This window comes from Entelurus aequoreus, linkage group LG03 (genome assembly GCF_033978785.1).
Source record: "Entelurus aequoreus isolate RoL-2023_Sb linkage group LG03, RoL_Eaeq_v1.1, whole genome shotgun sequence".
Taxonomy (NCBI): Eukaryota; Metazoa; Chordata; class Actinopteri; order Syngnathiformes; family Syngnathidae; genus Entelurus; species Entelurus aequoreus.
This window is the reverse complement of record NC_084733.1, coordinates 49345574-49372865: the sequence shown is the minus strand read 5'-3', so window position 1 is coordinate 49372865 and position 27292 is coordinate 49345574. Positions and strand designations below refer to the sequence as shown.

The following is a 27292-nucleotide window of genomic DNA, read 5'->3' as shown; positions in this document are numbered from 1 at the left end:
AATATACTCGATATATTGCGAGTTTGTCTCTGTACGATATAGAAAAGGACTACCGGTATATAGGGCGATATAGCTCGGTTGGTAGAGCGGCCGTGCCAGCAACTTGAGGGTTGCAGGGTCGATCCCCGCTTCCGCCATCCTAGTCACTGCCGTTGTGTCCTTGGGCAAGACACTTTACCCACCTGCTCCCAGTGCCACACACACTGGTTTAAATGTAACTTAGATATTGGGTTTCACAATGTAAAGCGCTTTGAGTCACTTGAGAAAAAGCGTTATATAAATGTAATTCACTTCACTTCACTTTATCGTGATATTCGAGTATACGTTCTCACGCAGTTGCTTTTAGCTGCGGGCATTACACTACAGGTGTTTCTCACTCTTTCTTGTCTCTCCTTCTCACAGAGACCTAAAACAAGCGCACCTTCTTACATACGTCACATACTGTCGCGCGTGCAACGTCACACTCCCTCGCGGAGCAGATAGGTAGCGGCATGGTAACATTAGCTGTGGTGCTAGCGGTGCGGTGCGAGTGGTAATACGAGGGAAAGAAGGTGCGAATCTGGTAACAAATGAAGGAAAAATAATTAATTCCCAAGAAAAACAGCACAGGGTCCATCGTCTGCCGGTGGTTTGGCTTCAAGCGGGAAGATGTTGAACAGACAACTGTAATATGTCAAGTATGCGGCAAAAGTCTTGCTACAAAAAGTAGCATCAGTTGAAAAGTCACCCGCTAGAGAATGAAGAGTGCTTGAAACTCTGCATGTCAACATCTCCGGCCGGTGCCACACCCACAAAATGCCGAAGCAACAATTTCCAGATCAACACCATATGAAAAAAATAGTCAACAACAGAAGGAGATAACGTTCGCAGTAACCTACCACATAGTGAAGGACATACACTATTTGATTTCCTATTATGCAGCTCATTTTTATTTGACAGTTATTGAAATATCTTGTGTGATATCATGCACAAAAGTGCACTTTATTTGTTTTAAACTATTGTAGTGGCGTTCTGTACAAAAAGTGCACTTTAATTTAGTGTTGTTTTGCTATGTCATCTTCGTGACATCATGTACAAAAGTGCACTAATAGCTTGTTTTAAAATATCTCTGACAATCTTGCAATTTCTGTTTTGAAATGACATGAATGTTTGTGCCACTGCTTAATAACTGTTTAATAAATACAGTTTTGGTAAATTGACTTAGTTGTGATTTCCCTCTCTGCATGAAAGTTTAATATTAGCATATATTAATGCAGTATGAACAAGAATGTTTTAATGTAGACACATAGAATCATTATACTGCTGTGATTATATGCATCAAGTGTTAATTCAAGGCTAAGGCAAAATATCGAGATATATATTGTGTACCGTGACATGGCCTAACAATATCGAGATATTAATAAAAGGCCATATCGCCCAGCCCTAATTTAAGACTTGTGCGCCGGTGCCAACAAATTACTTCAGTTTTATCTAAAGTTCTATCGGAGTGTGTTTTGAAGTGAAATTGGCCGCCTCTCATCACTCTTCTTTGCACCGTGTTACAATAGGTGCCGACGTGCAGTCATAACAAATAGTGTGATTAATCTTGATTCATTAATGATAACAGAATAATTTTTTTAAATACCTAATTAATACATTTGATTGTTTGCAGTGTTAAACTTAACTTGTTTATTAAATAACAAAATACAAAAATATAGGTTATTTAGGATAACGAATGTATACATGAGAGTCCTTTAATACACAATTACATTCCTGCATTCACTGGATTTATGCGCATGTGCAGATGCAGGGGTTGCATGAATTCCAATGGGGAGAACGTCTGGCTAGTTTTGGAAAAGTCTCTAGAGACTCTTATTTAGCATGGTTGGTAGCCGTTAGTTCTGCTAGCGGGACTCCAGGGAGAGAAGGAAAATAGTCTGTTGTGCTGGGGTCCAAACCTATTGCTGTTTAGTAACAGTGGTGTCCACACAAACATGAAGAGTTTCAAAAACGCATATTTGGGGTTAAAACGATCTCCATCCACACAAGTGTAGTTTCAAAACTGTCTGTCTACACACAAACGCGTACACCTGCTGTCATGCACATTTTGTCCAATCAGAAGACTGGAAAAAGCAGCAACAGCTGATTTGGTGCAGCATTCCATCTCTATTATGTTTATTTTGATATACTAGACATACAATGACATGTACATTCTCTTTAAAACCAGCCTACATTATGTATCTTTTTTTTAGTGTTTAAAGCTCGCATGCACGCCTGTGCTGCTGAAACCCAACACTCATAGAATTATAACATGTTTCGCAACATGGTGATGTATTACATGTGCAGGGAAGTGTACATTATTTATAAAATCAGCACGCACAAACGAGCCAAGGAAACCCTTTTGCATGTTTTAAGTACCTATATAAACCTTGTGGTTAGAGTGTCCGTCCTGAGATCGGTAGGTCGTGAGTTCAAACCCCGGCCGAGTCATACCAAAAACTATACAAATGGGACCCATTGCCTCCCTGCTTGGCACTCAGCATCAAAGGTTGGAATTGGGGGTTAAATCACCAAATGATTCCCGAGCGTGGCCACCGCTGCTGCTCACTGCTCCCCTCACTTCCCAGGGGGTGAACATGGGGATGGGTGAAATGCAGAGGACAATTTCACCACACCTAGTGTGTGTGTGACTATCTTTGGGACTTTAACTTTAACTATAAAGCGCACGGAGGTGCCTGTGCCGCTGCAAAACTCTCGTGGAATTGTAACGCATTTAATCATCAATATAGTGATATAGTACAAGTGCAATGAAATGTATATTATTTTTAACATCAGTACACACTACAAGGAAGAGGCTACATCATGTTTTTTTTTAGTTGCTTGGTCGCTTTTTACGCGCGTGCACGGTCGCACCCGGCTCCATCTACAAAAATGATACCAACATACATAAGTTAACTTCATGATCTGTTGTTAAATAAGGACTAAAAACATTAGATAATGTTGCATCTTTCTTATAACATAGAGCAAAAAGTCTTGCTTGTCAAAGTCGTCCCATCAGGTGGAGAGGTTCGACAGCGATTGTATCCAAAACAGCTGACTGTCATTAGCGCTGGCGGGAGTGTCGGAAAGCCCATTTTGATGTCTTTTTTTATTAATGTTGAGTGAAAATAGCTGCATGTTTATGTTCAAACAGAGTATGTCCTCTAATAGTGTGTTTAAAGCCAGCAAGGCAGTGTTGTGGAGCTCTGTAAATGACAGCTGTTGGAAGCATATCCATATTTAAGTGTTACTTCTTTCTAAAAACTCCTATAGTCATATTTACATCAGCTAATGTCTCGTTTGGTACAAAGTGCTTGGATTCGAGTGTCCTTGGTTAGAGTCAGAGCGCTGTCTTTGTTGAGACTGCCATTACATTCCTAAGATACGGAGCACAGCTAGACTGGGGAAACAGCAGGTGGGGGGGACAGGAGAAGGAGGAAGTAGACAGGAAGTCCGGGGTTTTGGTAGACCGATCTGGACCGGGCTAGGGAACGCTTGGGTGCTGGGTTGGTCTCAGGTTTGTCCTCTAAGCTTTGAGAATAAACTACAAAATACCAACTTCTGCCTGGTGATTGAATATAAAGATCAGCGTATTGCCATAAAAAGAATCTGGGAGAGACTAGCAATTTGAATTCCCCATTGGAGGAATGCTGGTCGACGCAACACAGCACAGAATCGTGACGTCATCATAAGTCTCAGTTTGTGCTGTGTACATGCACACGCTAACCAGAGAGTTTTGGAACGCTACACTTTGGCCAGCGTTTGCAAAAGTCTGCATTTTTAAAGACAAAAGTATGCGTTTGCATATGGACACATGGCCTAAACCAGGGGTCCCCAAACTACGGCCCGCGGGCCAGTTGCGGCCCGCCAGTGTCCAAAATCCGGCCCACGGGAATTCCCAAGTGAAAAAAACCCAAAAACAATTTTTTAAATTTTTAAATTTAAAAAAAAAAAATTTTAATCTGTCCTTTCTAATCCATTTTCAACCACTTGTTACTCTCGGTGTCTCCTAGCCGCTCAGGCATAGCAGCATTTGTCTAAAAATGCATTTTTCCATCAAACACATGACATCATTGCGCTCGCGCCGCAGTGTTCGGCGAGCATGCAGCAAGTGCACGCTCTTTCAGTCAATTAGTGCGCGAGGAATATATATATATATATATATATATATACACTATATTGCCAAAAGTAATTGGCCACCTGCCTTTACTCACATATGAACTTGAAGTGCCATTCCATGGAATTGTCCAACATTTTTTGGTATCCTGGAGCATTCAAAGTTAATTTCACTGGAACTAAGGGCCCAAGCCCAATTCCTGAAAAACCAACCCCACATCATAATTCCTCCTCCACCAAATTTCACAATCGGCACAATGCAGTTCGAAATGCAGCGTTCTCCTGGCAACCTCCAAACCCAGACTCGTCCATCATATTGCCAGATGGAAAAGCGTAATTCATCACTCCAGAGAAGGCATCTCCACTGCTCTAGAGTCCAGTGGCGACGTGCTTTACACCACTGCATCCCACGCTTTGCATTGGACTTGGTGATGTATGGCTTGGATGCAGCTGCTCGGCCATGGAAACCTATTCCATGAAGCTCTCTGCGTACTGTACGTGGGCTAATTGGAAGGTCACATGAAGTTTGGAGGTCTGTAGCAACTGACTGTGCAGAAAGTCTGCACTATGCGCTTTCAGCATCCGCTGACCCCTCTCTGTCAGTTTGCGTGGCCTACCACTTGGTGGCTGACTTGCTGTTGTTCCCAAACGCTTCACTTTTCTTATAATAAAGTTGACTTTGGAATATTTAGGAGTGAGGAAATTTCACGACTGGATTTCTTGCACAGGTGGCATCCTATGACAGTTCCACGCTGGAAATCACTGAGAGCGGCCCATTCTTTCACAAATGTTTGTAGAAACAGTCTCCATGCCTAAGTGCTTGATTTTATACACCGGGCTAAGTGATTAGGACACCTGATTCTCATCATTTGGATGGGTGGCCTAATACTTTTGGCAATATAGTGTATATTTATATATATATACAGCCCGGCCCCCGGCCAAATTGTTTTAACCCAACGCGGCCCCCAAGTCAAAAAGTTTGGGGACCCCTGGCCTAAACGCAGAGATAAGTATGTGTTTATTAAGTATCCGTGTTTGTGTGGACATGGCCTTTAACGCACGCCGAGTAAGACTCCACAGAAGTGAGGTGACTGGCTGCCGCAGCTTTTGGAAAGGTTTGCTGTTGGACTGTGTGATCATGGAGCTCTGTGGGCGGGGGTCCCTTCACTGGGCTTCAAAACAAGCCGCTTTTGCTCTTTTGCTTCTGCGGCTCCGAAAGTGCTTGATTTGATATGCAGCATCGCCTGCTTTTTTAAACCCTCATTTAATGGTGGCAGCCAAAATTGTGATTTTAATCAACATTTGATTATTTGTGCAGCTCTATCAAGATGTCAACACTTTAAAAAAGTTTTTATTTGAACACACATACAGTGTTTATATTGGGGGTAATCGGAGTCACCCACCTCTTCGTATCATTGCAGCTACTATGTTTTTAAACGGGGTGTGCACCACTTTATGTATGGCCCCCTTCTTCATCTTCCTATTTCTTTTTTGTTCTTGTGTGCGTTCCCTGACTCCACAGCATTGACAGGCTCACTCACGCTATTCCACTTACCGGTAGGTACTTCTCTTTGGTTCTCTCCAACCACAAGAAAGAAGCACCTCTTACTGACTCCAATTGAATTCCGATTGACCAGAGCTTGCAGTTCTCAGGCATATGGCTAATTTCAAAATGATTAGCATTTTTATGATGGAGGGTGGCATAGGCATTTCGTTCACGTTGATTCGAAGGTAACAAAGAAATGTGCGTGTGCACACATTAATACATCTTAATTTTTTCTTACGTAGCTGTTTTCTGCATTTAAACGTATGCTAATTTGTGGTTGAAAATAAATGATAAATTGGTTATACTTGTATAGCGCTTTTCTACCTTCAAGGTACTCAAAGCGCTTTGACACTATTTCCACATTCACCCATTCACACACACATGGCGGGAGCTGCCATGCAAGGCGCTAACCAGAACCCATCAGGAGCAAGGGTGAAGTGTCTTGCCCAAGGACACAACGGACGTGACTAGGATGGTAGAAGGTGGGGATTGAACCCCAGTAACCAGCAACCCTCCGATTGCTGGCACGGCCACTCTACCAACTTTGCCACGCCGTCCCAACATGCACACAACTCTTAATACATGAGGCCCCAGGTGCATGACGTAGGTTAAGAAGCAGAGTTATATAAAGCCATCTACATTGTGTAGGTGGAACATCAAGCTACATTCACAGACAGTCCCATAATAATAATAATAATAATAATGTGCGCGTTGGTGAACAGGAAGCACCAAATATAAATTTGATGGTCCAAATTGACTTGTGGCAGACTACCACAAATAAATGCAGAATCAAATAATGTTTGAAGTGTTTTAAGTCTTTTTAATAAAGGTCCCACTCTTAACTGACCAACAAAAAAACAAAGTGACACAGGTTATACTTAAAACTGCCTCGTTTGTCTTGTAAAATCTCATATTTTTGCATTTGTTGCGAACCCTTAACAATATCTGAGTAGTATCTTTTTATCAATGTACTCTAAAATCTACTGTATATTTAGTCTAGTTCCTCTGAAACAATTTTTTTTTAAATTATTGTTAGGCCTGTAAGTGTTTATTTTAAGGGGATCTCAGTGATTATGTGCAATTTCAACAGGCCTCCAGACCTGGAGCTAAAGAATGCTAAAGGTCTCTCAAATGATAACCTGCAAACACTCCAGGGTGAACTTACCAAGCTGGCAGCAGCACGTTGTGGGGAGGTGACAATGAACGCACAACCACACACACATACACACACGTTTGAATATTTAAAAGCACACTGCTATCTTACCTAACACGTGTATGTCTACCGCTCAACACACAGGTGATGATTTACGAGCTAGCGGACCACATTCGGGGATTCCTGAGCGAGCACAACAAGCCTCCCCCACGATCCTTCCATGAGGAGATGCTGAAGAACCTTCAAAAGCAGCAGGAGAGGCGAGACCTGGAGGAGAAGCAGAGAATAGACCAGCAGCGCAAGCAGGCGGAAGAAATGGTATGGAAGATTTACATTACACGAAAGGGGGAAAAAATAAGTTCCCTATTAACTATTAAGTTGCTTGCTCTTGCTTAAGTATCGTATATTGCAATCTAATTTTCTCTGTTTCCTCTGATCATGTGACCTTAAAGGGGAACTGCACTTTTTTTGGAATTTTGCCTATCGTTCACAATATTTATGAGACAAGAACACATGTCTTTTTTTTTTTTTAAAGATTTTAAAGATGCTAAAAAAACGCTTGAAAGATGGAGCTAATGGGAGTCACCATTGTGGCATTCAAAGCCCTCTAAAACAACTTTAAAACCCTCCAGCAATGTATTATATAGACAGTGCAAGTCTATATATAATGTAGTAACAGACACGTTCATAACAATATTTAATATGTTCAATATTTTCCCGTATTTTGATTATTTTAATAATTTCTTACTGATTTTTTCTGCGCATTGATTTCTGTTCCCATAGCAGCGCACATCTGACTTCTGGCAACAAGGTGTGTTCCTACTTCCGGAATCAAACACAAGTGTGTTTTCTAATCATGGTAGACTTGGTAACACAACGAAGACAACTATTTTTGGAGAAATGAGGATTTACAACCTTATACTTTTAAAGCTAAATATACTGCTACCTATAGAAGCGAGCACGAAGGAAGAGTGAGACGTTGGAGCAGATGGAAGCCGGGAGATGGGGATGAAAGCGATTTTAACGATATAAAGGAACTTTGAGTCAAGCTATTTCGACATAAATGGATTGCTAACCGATAATTAACAGGAAACGTCCTCGGCCAGCTGGACCGGACGAACAACTGTCCCATCGAGTGAGTCACTTTAATATCGATCATGATATGTGCAGCACGCCATGCGTGTTATTACAACTTCAGTACATACGCTGTTTGGCTAGCTCAGTCGTGTACAAACAAAACATGAAATTTGGCTAATACTTTACAGATACTGTAATATGATTGTTCATGTTTTTCAGTCAGTGCAAATTGGTGTCATATCTCAGTGTTGTGCATTACAAACCCAAACGCGTTCATCTCTTGCCGTAGTTCGCTTTTACGGCTAATACCGAAGCACGCCAATGTTTTACTACGATAGAAAAAGACTTTCGCTCTTACAATAACAATGTCGCTACAGTTTGGTTATTATACGGGTTACGGAACGTAAATGAAGTATTGTTGACGGTTTTTTAATGTATTTTTAAAGTGATTTAAAGGTAGAATAGATTGCTCTAGGACAGGGGTCTCAAACACGCTGCCCGCGGGCCAAATGCGACCCGCGAGACGTTATTTTGCGGCCCCCACCTTAATATGAAAGTTAATGTTAGCGCGGCCCGCGAGTTTTAAATGAATGTCGCTTGACAGCGTTGTGTGCGGAGCTGAAGGAATCTACCAATCACGGTGTGGTATAAGGCTCTCGACAATGTCGAGGGTGTGCCGTGATGGCATTGTCTTTAGTGTCCTCTAGAACAGGGGTCTCAAACACGCGGGCCAATTTCGGCCCGCAAGACGTTATTTTGCGGCCCCCACCTTAATATGAAAGTTTAATGTTAGTGCGGCCCGCGAGTTTTAAATGAATGGCGCTTGACAGGCTTGTGTGCGGAGCTGAAGGAATCTACCAATCACGGTGTGGTATAAGGCTCTCCACAATGTCGAGGGTGTGCCGTGATGGCATTGTCTTTAGTGTCCTCTAGAACCTATCACCGCATCATCTTTTTCTCGATACTAACAGCGTGCCGGACCAGTCACATGGGTGAGGCTTCTACAGACACACACCAGTTTTTGCAAGACATACTTGAGGAACAGCCATACATGTCACACTGAGGGTGGTCATATTTTATTTTATTTATTTTTTAACACTGTTACAAATATGCGCCACACTGTGAACCCACACCAAACAAGAATGACAAACACATTTCGGGAGAACATCTGCACCTAATGACAACATAAACACAACAGAACAAATACCCAGAATCCTTTGCAGCCCTAACTCTTCCTGGCTACAAAAACACCCCCGCTACCCCCAACCCCGCCCACCTCAACCCCCCTCAAGGTTGGCAAGTATGCATTGACGTCACTTGCGTGATGCAAGCAAAGAAACATTTTGCCGCTTTTCCACGACACCCGCACACGCTCTTCCTCCCTCCCACCCTGCCTCCCTCGCTCGCCCGCCTGCTCGCTCCCGCCCCCGTTGTAAACAGTCCGGGCGGGGAACACGAGCGGTCCGGTAGCTTCCAAAGCACTCCGCCGAAGGACCGAGCGACAATACAAAAGTGTGGTGCACTGGACCCCAGCGCTGATACTCTGACAGAGAGTCGCTGGGCGAATCAGACGTGTAACACGTTAGTGGTGATGTTAGCCCGTTCGGGGCTAATTGTGCTAACTGTAACTGTAAACTCCACGGCCCTTTGGCTCCAGACAGAGACAATTTTTGATGCAATATTTCTTTGTTGAGCACAGGGGCACCCCGACGTGTCTTATTTCATTTCATTTTTATTTATCTCCTTCATTGATGTGCATCTTTGATCCATAGACAATTATACGTCAATTATTCAATTATACATTTACACACCAATGCCTGAGAAGGAGCAGGATGAAGAAAAATCTTATATTTTTCTGCCCCCTTCAACATAATACGTAGTCTTACTTAATGATATCATATAAATCAACAATTACATCCAAATATAACGAAAACAAACAAAAAAACACACAAAAAAACACAAGTGCAAACCTTCATGAAGTACAAACCGAACAAAAAAAACAAAAGAAGTAATATACACCTCACGGGATGATACAAAACAAATACAAAACCAGGCAAAAAATAAGTAAAATAATAAATATAAAGCAAAATGTAAACACTTATGGCTGTCCATATGATCTTATTGTTCTGTCTTTATATATTTTTTCAATTGGAATATATTTTTACAATCTTTTATCTCATTGTAAAGAGAAATCCATAGTTTAACCCCCACCAGTGATATGCACATTTGTTTTAAAGTTGTCCTTGAATACTGATGTTGGAAATGACCTTTTCTTCTATGCTCTTCATTCTCAGAAGTGATGACAAACATTTTTTGTAAATTTGCTGGTAATGTTTTACTTTTAGCCTTAAACATGACACATAATGTCTGTGACTTTACTAGCTCCTGTAATTTCAATAAACCCGAATTAATAAATAGTATGTTAGTGTGTTCTAAGTAATCTACTTTATGAATAATCCTTATAGCTCTTTTCTGTAGTTGATTTAGAGAAAGTTGCGGTGCACAAGGAATACAATTTGAAACGTCATTATACAACTAGACATGCTGAAGAGTATGCAAAATACCAGTGAGATGAGAGAGTGAACCGGGTTGCACATTTTAAAACCAGTCTACTGAAGCAACAAGATTTCGTCAGGAAAGCAAGCGAAAAGAGCGATGCAGCAGTCAAAGCTAGCTACATGGTGAGTGAGATGGTTGCTAGGGCGGGAAAACCCTTCATAGAAGGTGAATTCATTAAAAAGTGCATGTTAGATTTTTTTTAAGAAATCTGTTCTTGCGGCCCAGCCTCACCCAGTTTCTGCATCCAGTGGCCCCCAGGTAAATTGAGTTTGAGACCCCTGCTCTAGGAGGAGCTGGACGAAGTGGCTGGGGAGAGGGAAGTCTGGGCTTCCCTGCTTAGGCTGCTGCCCCCGCGACCCGACCTCGGACAAGCGGAATAAGATGGATGGATAGATTGCTCCCATTAGCTGCATTTCTAGCCACCGAGAACGAGCCGATATTTATATGTTAGAAAGCGAAAAAAGAAAAAAAAACTTTTGTCTTCTTGTTTTTCATGATTGTGAACGATCGGCAAAATTCCAAAAAAGTGCTGTTCCCCTTTAATGTATAACAGGAGATTGTCAGTGTCAAACTTAGCTTCTTTATGATATCATTCCCTTGCCCCAGCGTTCAATCAAGTGATCAGTTTTCAAATACTTTTTCTGCAGGAAATCTGTTGATTTTTTAATATTATCTGACTCAAGATGCTTAACGGAGCTGAGGCCAAAGGTCAAATCAATGCTCATGCTCATTTTCATCTCAGTCACAATTTGTAACTGACATATTCCAAATGTTCACTGCTTAAAGAGGATGTGCACTTTTTGGGGAATTTTGCCCAGCATTTACAATCTCTATGTAAGAAAAGAACACATATTTATATATTTTGGTTGAAATTGTAATATGGTTGAAATTGTAATATACGACAAGTACGAGGTGGCTAACAATTCAGCTAAAGCCCTCTAAAAACATACTCCATTACATGTTGTGACCTGAATGTTATTCAAGTATTAGCGATATTGTTATTATAAGCGCTAACACAGGGGAACTACTTTTAGCGGCGCAGTGATCACATAGAGCTAACTAGCTTATGCAGTTATTGACATACTGAGCCGTTGAGCTCCTGAATTGCCTTGGAGTTGGTAAAAGTTAATTCTAGATTATAAATCATGCCCCCCACTTGTACAGTAGAAGGTTGTTGCCATAAATTGGTCAACTTTGACACATAACTTATACCCGCAGGTGGCGAGAAAGACACGAAAAGATGCTCTTTTGTGTCACTTTTTTTTTTTTTTAAATGCGTGAGGATTATGATAAATTCTTCATCTAAACGGGAAGATATAAACATCCCATCAGTCGGCATTCCAGTGAGCGCACACGTTGTACAGTAAGTGATTGTTTTATTATGTTTGTCGTTTGTATTACTTGCACTTAGCAATAGTGCTACTTGCTCGATCTGCTTATCGCTCAGCTTCTAAAATTAGTAGCTCATCCTCTGTATATTTGGGCTCAAAAATATAAAGTCCTGTATCAACATTTGTCTGAACGCAGCTGTTGTTGGCTCTCTTGATGTCTGCCATGATTACAAGTTGTTGAAGGAAATGGCAAATGTTGTGATGCATCTGTGAAATTAATGTGCTGCTGTATGCTTCAAATAACATGAGTTATTTTGAATGTGGCTGTAACTACATTACATATATACTGTACTTGCAGCTTGTATATAAAAACAATGACAGGTTGTTTTTTTTAGCGCTTTACAGGTGGAATAGTGTGAATTCCATTACCTCCATTGTTAGCTGACTTTTGCTAGCATTTATTTACGAGTTTTGGATTGCATAAAAAAGACAACTATATGTGTGCTTGTCTCACATAAGGATTGTGAATGGACAAAGAGGCTGTTTGCAACATGCTCAAAGTTGCATTTTTAAAAACCAAACAAATATAACTAGACCACCAGCTAACTTATGTTACAATTAGTATTTATTAGTCACATTTACAATTGCTGGTACAACACTTCCGCATGGGCTCCAAGAAACGTTGTTTTGATTAGATTTAATAATTGTAAATCACTGCTGTCTCGTTTTCAGGCATGCACGCTTATAGCACATGTCCATGCGCCCGCAATGAGATTTTTGTGAATTTGAGAACTAAAAAAGTAATTTAATGGAAGAGGGTGGGTGAATCTAAGCATGAGATGGATGGATGGATCTTTATTGTCATTGCACACGTACAACAAAAGTTAATTTTCAGCACAAACCTGTTCAAGAATAGACACACATGGTACATGGTAACAGAACAAGAAAGCTGATGGGTCGCCACTTATGGCGCACCATAAAAGGTGGGGAAAAGGTAGACGCTCTGGGAGGATGAGTAAACAAAAAGTTGATCTCAGACTTCTCTTAGAAGTTAAGGGGCCCAGTCTGGAGTGAGAAAAAAAACTTGATAGCAAAGCACATATACATATTACGACATACAACTTGAGACTTGCAACAAGTAGTGAGGGGGAGGGCATCTGGCCCAAAGCAGCCAATCGGTAGGGGCGCTGCTCTGTTTTCTGTCATACCAGGTGGGGGCGAAGCGTCGAAGGCATGGGATGCAGGGTGTGGTACGTGTGTGTGTGTGTGGTGTGTATTTTTTGTGGACGCATATGTTTGTGGAAGCCTGCAGCTGGTCTCTGTTCCGTGACCTTGGCGCTCTCGCAAACGCAATAGCACAGCCAGTCAGTCCAACAAAAGTCAACAAACAAAAGGTGTATGTCCATGAGAGACAGGGAAGGAGTTTGTTGCGTTTTCACTGCACTGTCCTCTGGTAGATGCTCTATGCAGCTACCTTGCAGCCAAGGAAAACCATTCAGATTAGAATGTTTGTGTTTGGGCGAGCAAAAATTAATTTAAACTTTTCACTTTGTCTATTTCTGGTCCTCAAATATATTATACTTCACCATCAGAGCAGACGGCATCTCCAGATTTGGCCAATTTTGCAATATAGTCCAAAATCGCAAAAGTCTGAGTGCCCTCAGTTCTGCTCGCATCCTCCAATAATTTGTGGCAGCTTTAGGGTACTTTGAACGGCTGCCAGCGTCTTCCAATTTGTCCATACACCAGGGTAGGGCTGGGCGATATATCGATATACTCTACATATCGCGGGTTTGTCTCTGTGCGATATAGAAAATGACTATATCGTGATATTCGAGTATGCGTTCTCACGCAGTTGCTTTTAGCTGCGGGCATTAAACTACAGGCTTTTTTCACTCTTTCTTGTCTCTGCATCACAGAGACTTAAAACAAGCGCACATTCTTACATACGTCACATACTGTCGCGTAATACGCCCTCGCTGAGCAGAGAGGTAGCAGCATGGGTAACATTAGCTGTGATGCTAGCGAAGTGGTGCGAGTGGTAATACGAGAGAAAGAAGGTGCGAATCTGGTAACAAATGAAGGAAGAATTAATTCCTAAGAAAAACAGTCCATCGTCTGGCTGTGGTTTGGCTTCAAGCGGGAAGATGTCAAACAAGTATGCGGCAAAATCATTACTACAAAAAGTAGCACCACTGCTAATTTGTAGCATCATTTGAAAAGTCACCCGCTAGAGAATGAAGAGTGCTTGAAACTCCGCATGTCAACATCTCCGGCCGGTGCCACCCACAAAATGCCGAAGCAACAATTTCCAGATCAACACCGTATGAAAAAAATAGTCAACAACAGAAGGAGATAACGTCCGCAGTAACCTACCACATAGCAAAGGACATACACCAGAGGTGGGACCAAGTCATTGCTTTGCAAGTCACAAGTAGGTCTCAAGTCTTTGCCCTCAAGTCTCGAGTCAAGTCCCGAGTCAAGACAGGCAAGTCCCGAGTCAAGTCCAAAGTCAAGACTGGAAAGTCTCAAGTCAAGTCCCAAGTCCTGCATTTTGAATTTCGAGTCCTTTCAAGTCCTTTAAACCACAGACTAATATATTTACACAGATTGTGTATGCTTTTAAAACGCTGTATTTATTTATTAAAACAAGTGCATTTGAAATTGCAGGGAAAAAAAAGTGCTGACATTGCACTTCATAATAGCACTATTATCCAGTAATTTTAAACATTTAACTCATTCTTTTACAGAATAAACACATTTGAAAAAACAAGTGCAACTGTACTTATTTGCATAAAAGTGTTAACATTGTATTTCCATGGCATATTGCATTGTAACTAGTTCTAGTTTCTATCCTGTTCTTACCTTATCTCATTGATCTCATCTCGTACTGTCTGTGTGTTTATGTGTGCGTACATATGAAAAACATAACAAAAACATGAACAAAACAATGAACAGAGTTGTACTTTTTAGATGTCAGGGCCCTATGCAATATGTACACATATTGTTAATATAGTATACATTTTAACGTTACGTTACTGTGTGTGATACATTGACTAACGTAACGTTTTGTCTAGGTACCTCATGCAACCCTGCTTAAAAAAATCACTTGGCAAAAAGTATGAATAAGGTAGCGAACTGCAGTGGACGCAACAGATTGCTGTGTTTGCAATGACGTTATAACCATAGACATCTTATAAGTAGAAGCAGCATTGGTTGCTGTGACGCGAGCAATTTGGCCGCCATCTTGAAGTAGTGACAGTTGACAGGTAGAAAATAAAGATGGTGTTCAGCGTTTTCCTACTCAAATGAGCGGACTATTGAAAATAGGAATCGGGGGATTACTTTTCACAAGTAAGATTTAACATTAATGTACTATTGGTTGTATTTTATGAAAATAATATTACCACAGAGTTGAGAAGGAGCAAAGATCTTCAATATTTGTATGTGAAAATCACAAAGAAATCTTCTGGGGGAGGATGACTGCCCTACAGGGGTTTGGTTTACAAACTTTCAGCCCCACCTAAAACAAAATTCACCAGCCGCCACTGATTATGATGCATTCTCATTTTAGGCAAAATATAAGACAATACTTTCTTAAAGGCCTACTGAAATGAAATTTTTTTATTTAAACGGGGATAGCAGATCTATTCTATGTGTCATACTTGATCATTTCGCGATATTGCCATATTTTTGCTGAAAGGATTTAGTATAGAACAACGACGATAAAGATCGCAACTTTTGGTATCTGATAAAAAAAGGCTTGCCCCTACCGGAAGTAGCGTGACGTAGTCAATTGAACATATACGCAAAGTTCCCTATTGTTTACAATGATGGCCGCATGAAGTGAGAGAGATTCGGACCGAGAAAGCGACGATTTCCCCATTAATTTGAGCGAGGATGAAATATTTTTAAATGAGGAAAGTGCAAGTGAAGGACTAGTGGGGAGTGGAAGATGCTGTGAGAGCCGGGGGTGACCTGATATTCAGCTGGAAATGACTACAACAGTAAATAAACACAAGACATATATATACTCTATTAGCCACAACACAACCAGGCTTATATTTAATATGCCACAAATTAATCCCGCATAAAAACACCTAGGTGTTTGTTATGCTAGCTCCTAGCTACTAGCTCGAGCTAGTTATAGCTCGAGCGGGTAATATGGACGGGATCCTGTATATATAACCCGCCAATACAATTCAAACACCTGCACAACACACACACTCACTCAGCCCAAACAACCGTTCACCTAACCCAAGGTTCATAAAGCTTATATATTTAATCAAAGTTACGTACATGACACGCACGTACTGGCAAGCAATCAAATGTTTGGAAGCGCGCGGGTGGGACCTGATATTCAGCTGGGAATGACTACAACAGTAAATAAACACAAGACATATATATACTCTATTAGCCACAACACAACCAGGCTTATATTTAATATGCCACAAATTAATCCCGCATAAAAACACCTAGGTGTTTGTTATGCTAGCTCCTAGCTACTAGCTCGAGCTAGTTATAGCTCGAGCGGGTAATATGGACGGGATCCCGTATATATAACCCGCCAATACAATTCAAACACCTGCATAACACACACACTCACTCAGCCCAAACAACCGTTCACCTAACCCAAGGTTCATAAAGCTTATATATTTAATCAAAGTTACGTACATGACACGTACGTACGGGCAAGCAATCAAATGTTTGGAAGCGCGCGGGTGGGACCTGATATTCAGCTGGGAATGACTACAACAATAAATAAACACAAGACATGTATATACTCTATTAGCCACAACACAACCAGGCTTATATTTAATATGCCACAAATTAATCCTAATGCTAGCTCCTAGCTCCTAGCTACTAGCTTGAGCTAGTTATAGCAAGCGATCAAATGTTTGGAAGCGCAGCTGTGTACTCACGTTATCGCAACTGTGTATCCAAATCAAGGTCCTCCTGGTAAGAGTCTCTGTTGTCCGAGTTCTTCCATCTTGACTGCATCTTTCGGGAATGTAAACAAAGAAGCGCCGGCTGTGTACGTGTTGTTGCTGACTTCCCTCGCAAAATAGACACTTCGCACCGACAACTTTCTTCTTTGCTTGCTCAGCTTCTTTCTCCATAATGCAATGAACAAATTGCAACAGATTCACCAACACAGATGTCCAGAATACTGTGGAATAATGAGATGAAAACAGAGCTATTTCGTATTGACTTCAATGGTGTCCGAATACTTCCGTTTCAATGATTGACGTCACGCGCATACGTCAACCCTCAGAGGCGTTTCGAACCGGAAGTTTAGCGGGAAATTTAAAATTGCACTTTATAAGTTAACCCGGCCGTATTGGCATGTGTTGCAATGTTAAGATTTCATCATTGATATATAAACTATCAGACTGCGTGGTCGGTAGTAGTGGCTTTCAGTAGGCCTTTAACAGTATAATTGTAACCAGGAATAAGTCTTCAAGTAACAATATTCAAATACTAACATTGTTGGGTAAGACAGAATTTGGTTTTATTCTGAATCCAGTGAAACAGATTGGTGGTTTTAGCTGATAAAGACTTTCAGGTGTTTATATATGTTTATGTTGAAGTATTTGGCAGACACTTTTATCCAAAGCGACATACAAAAAAAATACATATAAAACAATGACTGTAAACATGATCATTTAAGGGAAGAATGTAATACAAAATATCAATACAAAGTGCCAAGACAGACTCTCTGCTGCTGCAGCAACAGAGATACAGTCTATAAGATATATGTATATATATATATATATATATATATATATATATATATATATATATATATATATATATATATATATATATATATATATATATATGTACATATATATATATATATATATATATATATATATATATATATATATATATATATATATATATATATATATATATATATATATATATATATAATGTATTCATACATTGTTTATGTAGGATATACGCATGTATACATAACCTAATCATATTGTTTCTTCAATTTAAAAATAGCTGACCGTTTTTTTCCTGGTCTGGTCACTTATAGCGTATAAGAATATTATATTACTGTTAAGCAAACTATGAATAATAAAACACGCCAAAACATGTTTCCTTTATCATAGCTACACGTATGACAAAAAAGCGCGTGAAAATCAGTGGTATTCAGTGAGGTAAGAGGAATTAAATGCGCTGACAGTTCATTGCTCCTGACAAATGAATTGCACTGAGTGGAGCGGATCACCACTCCAAGATGGCGGCCCCGCGTCTCGTTTTGTGCCTGTAGGCAGTAGCGCTCGATGCTGCGTACCCTTATAAGATGTCTAAGGTTATAACGTTAGCAGTGAGTTTACAGCCTCACTGATTTAACTACACAGCAAATAAAAGTTACGTTACTTAGCCAATAAACGTTATCTTACATTCAAAACTTACCCTTTGTGCAACTTCAAATGTCGAACGAAGTTGGAAGTTGTTGCGTCTCAATTCGTTTTTTGTTGACCAAGTCGTAGTTTTAATACCCGAACGAAATTAACTTTGGCATAATTGTTTCCAGAGGTGTGGACTCGAGTCACATGACTTGGACTCGAGTCATGAATTTGATGACTTTAGACTCGACTTGACAAAATGTAAAGAGACTTGCAACTCGACTTAGACTTTAACATCAATGACTTGTGACTTCACTTGGACTTGAGCCTTTTGACTTGACATGACTTGCTACTTTCCCCAAAACCTAAAGCTTAAAAAGTTATTTGGGAGCGCTCCGTAGCTTTCATTTTGTACGTGTCTGTCTATCAGCATGTGTGCTGCTTGTCAGCGTGTTTGCTCTCAGTACAACAGCCAATCAAATTAGATCTACATTGTTTTCATCACACAGCATTCAGCCAATCAAATTGCAGAACAACCAATGAACAAGAGTTGTCAAACAACGCGCCAGTGAGAAAGATTTATACCAAAGCTGGTTTCGTTCGGGTATAAAAACTACGACTTGGTCAACAAAAAAGGAATTGCCGTATGCAAATCACGCAGTTCGAATATTACAGACGGAGACGCAACAACTTCCAACTTCGTTCGACATTTGAAGTTGCACAAAGAAGGGTAAGTTTTGAATGTAAGATAACGTTTATTGGCTAAGTACCGTGACTTTTATTTGCTGTGTAGTTAAATCAGTGAGGCTGTAAACTCACTGCTAACGTCATAACCATAAACATCGTATAAGTAGACGCAGCTTCGAGCGCTACTGCTTACTGGCGCAGACGAGACGCGGGGCCGCCATCTTGGAGTGGTGATCCGCTCCACTCAGTGCAATTCATTTGGCAGGAGCAATGAACTGTCAGCGCATTTAATTCATTTTACCTCACTGAATACCACTGATTTTCACGCGCTTTTTTGTCATACGTGTAGCTATGGTAACGGACACATGTTTTATTATTCATAGTTTGCTTAACAGTAATATAATATTCTTATATGCTATAAGTGACCAGACGTCCGAGATCAAAACCGGGAATATAAGCCCAGAGAAGGGTGAAAAAAAAGGTCAGCTATTTTGAAGTTGAAGAAACAATATAATTACGTTATATATACATGCGTATATCCTACATAAACAATGTATGAATACATTAGATATCTATATATCTTATAGACCGTATCTCTGTTGCTGCAGCAGCAGAGAGTTTATTCTGTCTTGACACTTTGTATTGATATTTTGTATTACATTCTTCCCTTAAATGATCATGTTTACAGTGATTGTAAAATATGTATTTTTTATGTATGTCGCTTTGGATAAAAGCGTCTGCCAAATACTTAAACATATATAAACACCTGAAAGTCTTTATATCAGCTAAAACCACCAATCTGTTTCACTGGATTCAGAATAAAACCAAATGCTGTCTTACCCAACAATGTTAGTATTTGAATATTGTTACTTGAAGACTTATTCCTGGTTACAATTATACTGTTAAGAAAGTATTGTCTTATATTTTGCCTAAAATGAGAATGCATCATAATCAGTGGCGGCTGGTGAATTTTGTTTTAGGTGGGGCTGAAAGTTTGTAAACCAAACCCCTGTAGGGTCGTCATCCTCCCCCAGAAGATTTATTTGTGATTTTCACATACAAATATTGAAGATCTTTGCTCCTTCTCAACTCTGTGGTAATGTTATTTTCATAAAATACAACCAATAGTACATTAATGTTAAATCTTACTTGTGTAAAGTAATCCCCCGATTCCTATTTTCAACAGTCCGCTCATTTGAGCAGGAAAACGCTGAACACCAGCCCGGCATCTTTGTTTTCTACCTGTCAACTGTCAGTTTAGGCTGCTCGCCGGCTCCTCATCACCACTTCAAGATGCAATATGCTCGCGTCACAGCAACCAATACTGCGTCTACTTATAAGATGTCTATGGTTATAACATCATTTCAAACACAGCAATCTGTTGCGTCCACTGCAGTTTGCTACCTTATTCATACTTTTTATCAAGTGATTTTTTTAAGCAGGGTTGCATGAGGTACCTAGACTTAACGTTACGTTAGTCAATGTATCACACACAGTAACATAACGTTAGACGGCGGTCAGCAGCACCGTGTATTTTAGCCACCTACAAAAAGACAAACATAGTCAAATAAAGGTCAGTTAAAATGTATACTATATTAAGAATATGTGTACATATTGCATAGGGCCCTGACATCTAAAAAGTAAAACTCTGTTCATTGTTATGTTCATGTATTTGTTATGTTTTTCATATGTACGCACACATAAACACACATACAGTATGAGATGAGATCAATGAGATAAGGTAAGAACAGAATAGAAACTGCTGTGGAACTAGTTACAATGCATTATGCCATGGAAATACAATGTTAACACTTTTGTACAAATAAGTACAGTTGCACTTGTTTTTGCAAATGTGTTTATTCTGTAAAGGAATGAGTTAAATGTTTAAAATTGTTTAAACTATTAAAATGACTGGTTAATAGTGCTATTATGAATTGCAATGTCAGTACTATTTTTTTTCCTGCTATTTCAAATGCACTTGTTTTAATAAATAAATACAGCGGTTTAAAAGCATACACAATCTGTGTAAAAAATATTAGTCTGTGGTTAAAAGGACTTGAAAGGACTCGAAACTCAAAATGCAGGACTTGTGACTTGACTTGAGACTTTCCAGTCTTGACTTTGGACTTGACTCGGGACTTGCCTGTCTTGACTCGGGACTTGACTCGAGACTTGAGGGCAAAGACTTGAGACTTACTTGTGACTTGCAAAGCAATGACTTGGTCCCACCTCTGATTGTTTCTCACTGCCGCATTGTTTGACAACTCTTGTTCGGTGGTTGTCCTGCAATTTGATTGGATGAATGCTGTGTGATGAAAACAACGTAGATCTAATTTGATTGGCTGTTGTACTGAGAGCACACCAGCTGACAGGAACAACACGCTGATAGACACAGACGAAGAAAATGAAAAATACGGAGCGGCGCGCTCCCAAATAACTTTTTAATCTTTGGGTTTTGGGGAAAGTAGCAAGTCATGTCAAGTCAAAAGGCTCAAGTCCAAGTGAAGTCACAAGTCATTGATGTTAAAGTCTAAGTCGAGTTGCAAGTCTCTTTACATTTTGTCAAGTCGAGTCCAAAGTCATCAAATTCATGACTCGAGTCTGACTCGAGTCCAAGTCATGTGACTCGAGTCCACACCTCTGACATACACTATTTGATTTCCTATTATGCAGCTCATTTTTATTTGACAGTTATTGAAATATCTTGTGTGACATCATGCACAAAAGTGCACTTTATTTGTTTTAAACTATTGTAGTGGCGTTCTGTACAAAAAGTGCACTTTAATTTAGTGTTGTTTTGCTATGTCATCTTAGTGACATCATGTACAAAAGTGCACTAATAGCTTGTTTTAAAATATCTCTGACAATCTTGCACTTTCTGTTTTGGAAACTATTGTAGTTTCGTTCTGTACAAAAAGTGCACTTTAATTTAGTGTTGTTCATTTTAGTGACATCATGCACAAAAGTGCAATAGCTTGTTTTAAAATGCCTCTGACAATCTTGCACTTTCTGTTTTGAAATTACATGATTGTTTGTGCTACTGCTTAATAACTGTTTAATAAACACAGTTTTGCTAAATTGACTTAATTGTGGTTTCCCTCTCTGCATGTAAGTTTAAAATTAGCATATATAAATGCAGTATGAACAATATGTTTTTAATGTAGACACATATAATCATCATACTGCTGTGATTATATGAATCAGGTGTTAATTCAAGGCTAAGGCAAAATATCGAGAGATATATTGTGTATCGTGACATGGCTTAAAAATATCGAGATATTAATAAAAGGCCATATCGCCCAGCCCTACACCAGGGCAACGCTTTCTCCATTAAGCAAATGTCTTTTTTTAATGACCCCGAATAGGAAAATATCTTCAACATCCTCGACTAAAAGGCTCACCAGGCACACGGAACTCCTCTTCTCTAGGGTTGGGTATCGAGTATCGATTGGAACCGGGACTAACTTTCCGATTCTCCCGGAATCGTTCAAAAGTTTAAATTTCGATTCCTAGTTTCGATACCCAGTCCGCCGACCGGAAAAAAAGAACAAGTCCGCCGACCGGAAGAAGAAGCCGCTGAACACCAACGAAGAAGCGCCCACCGCCGGAAGTGTTAGCATAGCCGAGCCTATGTAGCCGAGCGAGTCAGTCAAGCATGGATAGCGGGCGTCGGCGGTCGAAAGTGTGGCTTTATTTTACTAAAAAAAATGAAATATCGGCGAAATATAACACGTGCGACAGGACTGTTTCGTGCTTAGGAGAGTGCACGTCGAACATGATGAAGCACCTCCGAGTTCATGAAGTACAAATATACCGTAATTTCCGGACTATAAGCCGCACCTGACTATAAGCCGCACCAGCTAAATTTAGGGGAACATACAGATTGCTCCATATATAAGCCGCACCCGACTATAAGCCGCAGGGTTTTGATGTGTAATTACCGTAGTATATAGGGGTTCCTGCTACCACGGAGGGGATTGTCGGGACAGAGATGACTGTTTGGGAACGCAAAGCGTCCCATTTATTAACAATAAATCTTTCAATCATTCAATCAAACTTTCACATCTTTGACATGGCGAACAGCATTCGTGCAGAGTACAAATAATACAACGGTGCAAAGTAATACAAAGTGCTCACCTGTACGTTATCAAAATAACCAGCCTACCGGTATATGAAAAGTCAGTCTTTAATCATTGTGTCATCGTCTTCCTCCTGCGTACTAAAACCACCGAAATCCTCTTCGTCGGTGTCGGAGAAGAACAGGCCGTAAATAAGCCGCACCCTTGTATAAGCCGCAGGGACCAGAACGAGGGGAAAAAGTAGCGGCTTATAGTCCGGAAATTACGGTATGCATGTCCCGTCTTCGACGCGCTGCGCCGACCGTCCTCCTTCTGCTGTCAGATCTCGCTTTCTCCTATTTATGCCTTCAAGCTTCTTCCACACCCAGCGAACGTGTATTTTCCACAGCAGGAGACACTATCTGTCCAGAACGCTCACGCATCCTGCCTGAGAAGGTGGATATGGTAATTTTCCTAAACAAGAACTGTCTCTGATTTTATACTGTACCTGCTGCTAATCTGGACTGGGTTTTGCAAGTTGTTTCTTATTGTTTATTTGCTTTTCTGCACCAGGTTAGCCCATCAGTGGGAGCACGGTAACATGTTTAAGTACCTGCAGCATCATACACTTGTGTGTGTAAATGTGTTTTCATGAGGTTTCCTGCAGCATCATACACTTATGTGTAAATGTGTTTTCATGAGGTTTCCTGCAGCATCATACACTTATGTGTAAATGTGTTTTCATGAGGTTTTCAAAAATAAAGCTCTCTTGAGGAAAGTGTACCCCTGTGAAAATGTATTTATAATATTTATATTCAACTTCATAAATTTGATATTTATATTCTAGTTGAAAACAGCCCTGTGAGGAATTTATAGTAAAGTTCATAAAAAGTTAATAGAATTAAAATTGATGGAGAATGTCAGACTATTTCATTCAGAAAGACTGTATGTAGGTTAGCTAGCTCATTTAAAATATCCAAAACTTTTTTTTGACCCTGCCTCTTAAAAGAATCGGGATCGAGAATCGTCAGAAATCGGAATCGAAACAAAGAATCGGAATTGTTCGAATTCAAACGATACCCAACCCTACTCTTCTCCCAAGTCCGTTGTGTGTCCCGACAGGCAGGTTCCCCCAAACCCAAGATATTTTCAATTTCGTTGAGAGGCCTGTCGATCAATTCCATTGTTTAGATTTTAGAGATCAGTGCAAAAAAAGGTAACAAAAAAGTTAAGACAAGACAAAACAAAGAAGCGAGCAGGAGAGATAAGGGAGAGGGAAAGGAAGCGTCCGCCTTCAATGAGTGCCAGTGACACAGCAGCTGTATTGTCAAAAAAATGTAAAGGTATTTGTTTTATATGGCAGCCAATCCAAAATGCTTAAAGCCAGCTGGGGCCAGAGGTCACATTGTTGATTGTGGTTAGTGTACTTTTTACAGCATACTCTTTCTGTAACAGCCTTTTAGATTAACTGTCTGTTTTTTTCACTTATTTGTGAAGAGAAAATATATTTTTTTCATTTGTATTGAATTATTTATTTCATTTGCTCACATAAGTTTTGTCAAAACCAAATATTTTTCCTTCTTGCAGGAAAAAGAAATCTTGGCTGAAATCCAGAGAAGAGAAGAGGAAAAACGAGAGGAAAAGAGGAGAAAAGAGATTGTGAAACAGGTCTTGGAGCGTTATGAATTCCGTCAGTTACAGAAAATTGAGCTCAGATGTACTGTTTATTTTGATACACATTTTATGCTGGGCTGATGATCACAGGAGCAACTTGAGAGTATGGAAGAGTCTATCCCTGCTACTATCCTGGGAAAGAGCCCACCTAGTCCATGTGGGACTCCTCTTGATGTCACAGATGCCAGAAAAGGAGTCGCACACCGCCGTCGGACTACATCGAATTCTCGTCACAGGTATGCAAACACTAAAATTTAGAGGCTTTTTTTCTTAAAGAGAAGGTACTACCCTTAATTTATTTGCCAGACGTGACACAATCAACGAAGACAACCCACACACGCAGGAGCGTCTTCACTTCTACAGCAGCACCTTTGGAGAACTTGTTGTGCTCAGAGGAAGACATTTAGGTAGGGCTGCAAAGATTGATTGATTCATTCGATTAGAAAAAAAACATTAAAAAAAAAAGAAGATTATGGCAAACAGAAATGTTTTTTCCCCCAACTATTGTCCCTAAAATACGCATTCAGGCTATAAAGTGTGTTTCATCCGATTACTTGATAAATTGGACATACTAATCGATAGATTAATTGATTATTTAAAAAAATTAAAGCTGCAGCCCTAGCCATGAGATGAAGCTGTAAGAGCGTCCTTGGTAAGATATTTGTTTTTTTTACTGTCCTATATTTGATCTTCTACACAGGAGGGAGTAAGAGGCTCGGCCGTAATGTTTATAATGGATTTGAGGTAAACTCAGGTGACTTTGCTGTCATTTATGAGTGGTCATTGCTTTGGAGCAAGAAAATGGGCACCTTCTTCACCAGCCAGGACAAAAGCAAGATTGACAACTGTAAAAAACAGGTATTACATTGCACTGTGATGTAACTAACAGTTCTGGCTCAGACAAAGTTACTCGTCAGTATTCCACCAGTTATTCTTTAAAGTATTATTTTTTATATGATTTGGACACACGAAAGCAATGTCTGATGTAAAATGGTCTTGGCAGCTAATGTCACATTAGTCACTGGCTTTGATTGATTTAGCACTCCCAACTTTAATTTGTGGTGGCTCGGGTCAAAGTTAATGTGGATGTTACAAGTTAACTGCAATTTTCAACCATTTGTCTTCACTGCTAATCACGAATCTTGTGCACCTAGTCGTTTTGCAGCTATTGGTATGAATTTCAATGTTGGTAAAATCGTACTCTGTTGTTGACTAATCTTGACCCTTTAATTCCTGTGAAGATTCATGCAGCTGAAAACGAGTTAAATTCCCTGCTGCGGCTGGAGCACCCAAACCTGGTGCACTATAGGGCGCTTAGCTCCAGCGAGAAGGAAGACTGCCTTGTGGTGGACATGCTGGTGGAGCACATTGGAGGCGTCAGCTTAAACCAAAGTCTCCTCAATCACACGCCCGTCCCTCTGGACAAACTGTGTCTTTATACTGCCCAGCTTCTGGCTGCACTCGACTACCTGCACTCCAACTCTGTTGTCCACAAACACCTGGGGGCTTCCAGTGTACTGTTGGACTCTGATGGCAATATTCGATTAACTGATTACAGCTTATCAAAGAGATTCGCAGATATCTGCAAGGAAGATATTTTCGAGCAGGCACATGTGCGCTTCTCTGAGGACACGGCGATGCCAGCCAAGACAGGCAAGAGGGGGGACGTGTGGAACTTGGGGCTTATGCTGCTGGCTCTGAGTCAAGGTGAAGAAGTGAAGGAGTATCCAGTGACGGTGCCCTCCAGCCTGCCGACTGACTTCAAGGACTTCCTCCAAAAGTATGTATAACAGAAAATACAATTCGAGACACTTCACTGGGTTCAGTATAGGCGCTGTATAAAAAATAAAGTGTATGCCATTAAACATGAATTTATTTAAAGAAACACACTAGGGATGTTCCCATCAAGAGGTTTATGCTGCTGATCATCCATGACTGAGATTAGCTCAGGACGAGCATTTTAGATGCATTCGCGACAAAAAATAGGTTGTGCAAGTATTAGAAAAAAAAGTAGCACAAGTGCGAATGCAGATTTTACCCTCTAAATAGCGTTTTGCTCCTGAAATAAATCCATCCAAATTTTACCAAATTAAAGTAAATGTTCCACCTATCTGTATAACATCTTTGAAATAAACCTAAACCATAACCATAACCAACTGATTCACGCAGAGGTGTCACTGATAACTGTGCGGGCTGACAGCTGTATGTGTCTCTCTCATCCTGCGCCATGCACAGAGGGGAGCAGGGCTGTAGCTGTAGCGAGGTTGTATGTAAGCTCCAAGTCTTCCAATACATAATAAACAAGGTCTTAGTTAGGGGAACAGGTCAGTAAAGTACATTTTTTTCAGTACCTTAAAACTTGAAACAAACTGTACTGCACACTAGTAACTATGAGGGTCAGAGGTAATATTGAACAGCAAACCAATGATTGAAGTGACAATTGTGCCATCTAAACAATACCCCGTTTGTTGACAAGAGCATACAGCCATGGAAGCACATCGAATCTATTTATTAAGCAGAGGTAACACAAACCAGTGAAAGATTCCAAAGAGCTGCCGTTAGAGCAGACAAACTACCGCTGCTATCCTGCTAAGCTAACAAAAACAGCTCAAGCTAAATGCAGAGCATGGACTAGCTGACCTCACACGTCACTAGGAAACAAGTACCGACTTTTAAAAGTCACACGCACACACTGAAACTTGTCTTAA

The 27292-nt window shown here is 40.3% G+C and overlaps 1 protein-coding gene across 3 annotated transcripts in view; it reads left to right on the top strand.

The window, feature by feature from the left end:
- Positions 1 to 27292, top strand: part of eif2ak4 (eukaryotic translation initiation factor 2 alpha kinase 4) — an 85335-nt gene that overhangs the window by 3125 nt on the left and 54918 nt on the right. For 2 of the 3 annotated variants that reach the window (XM_062042018.1, XM_062042017.1), the window contains exons 3-9: positions 6771 to 6873; positions 6978 to 7151; positions 24498 to 24578; positions 24675 to 24820; positions 24891 to 24991; positions 25285 to 25442; positions 25826 to 26364. In XM_062042018.1, the coding sequence (XP_061898002.1) occupies positions 6771 to 6873; positions 6978 to 7151; positions 24498 to 24578; positions 24675 to 24820; positions 24891 to 24991; positions 25285 to 25442; positions 25826 to 26364 (1302 nt within the window). Of the gene's footprint in view, positions 1 to 6770; positions 6874 to 6977; positions 7152 to 11591; positions 11833 to 24497; positions 24579 to 24674; positions 24821 to 24890; positions 24992 to 25284; positions 25443 to 25825; positions 26365 to 27292 lie in introns of those variants that run through there. The other variant, XM_062042019.1, reaches the window with a different exon arrangement.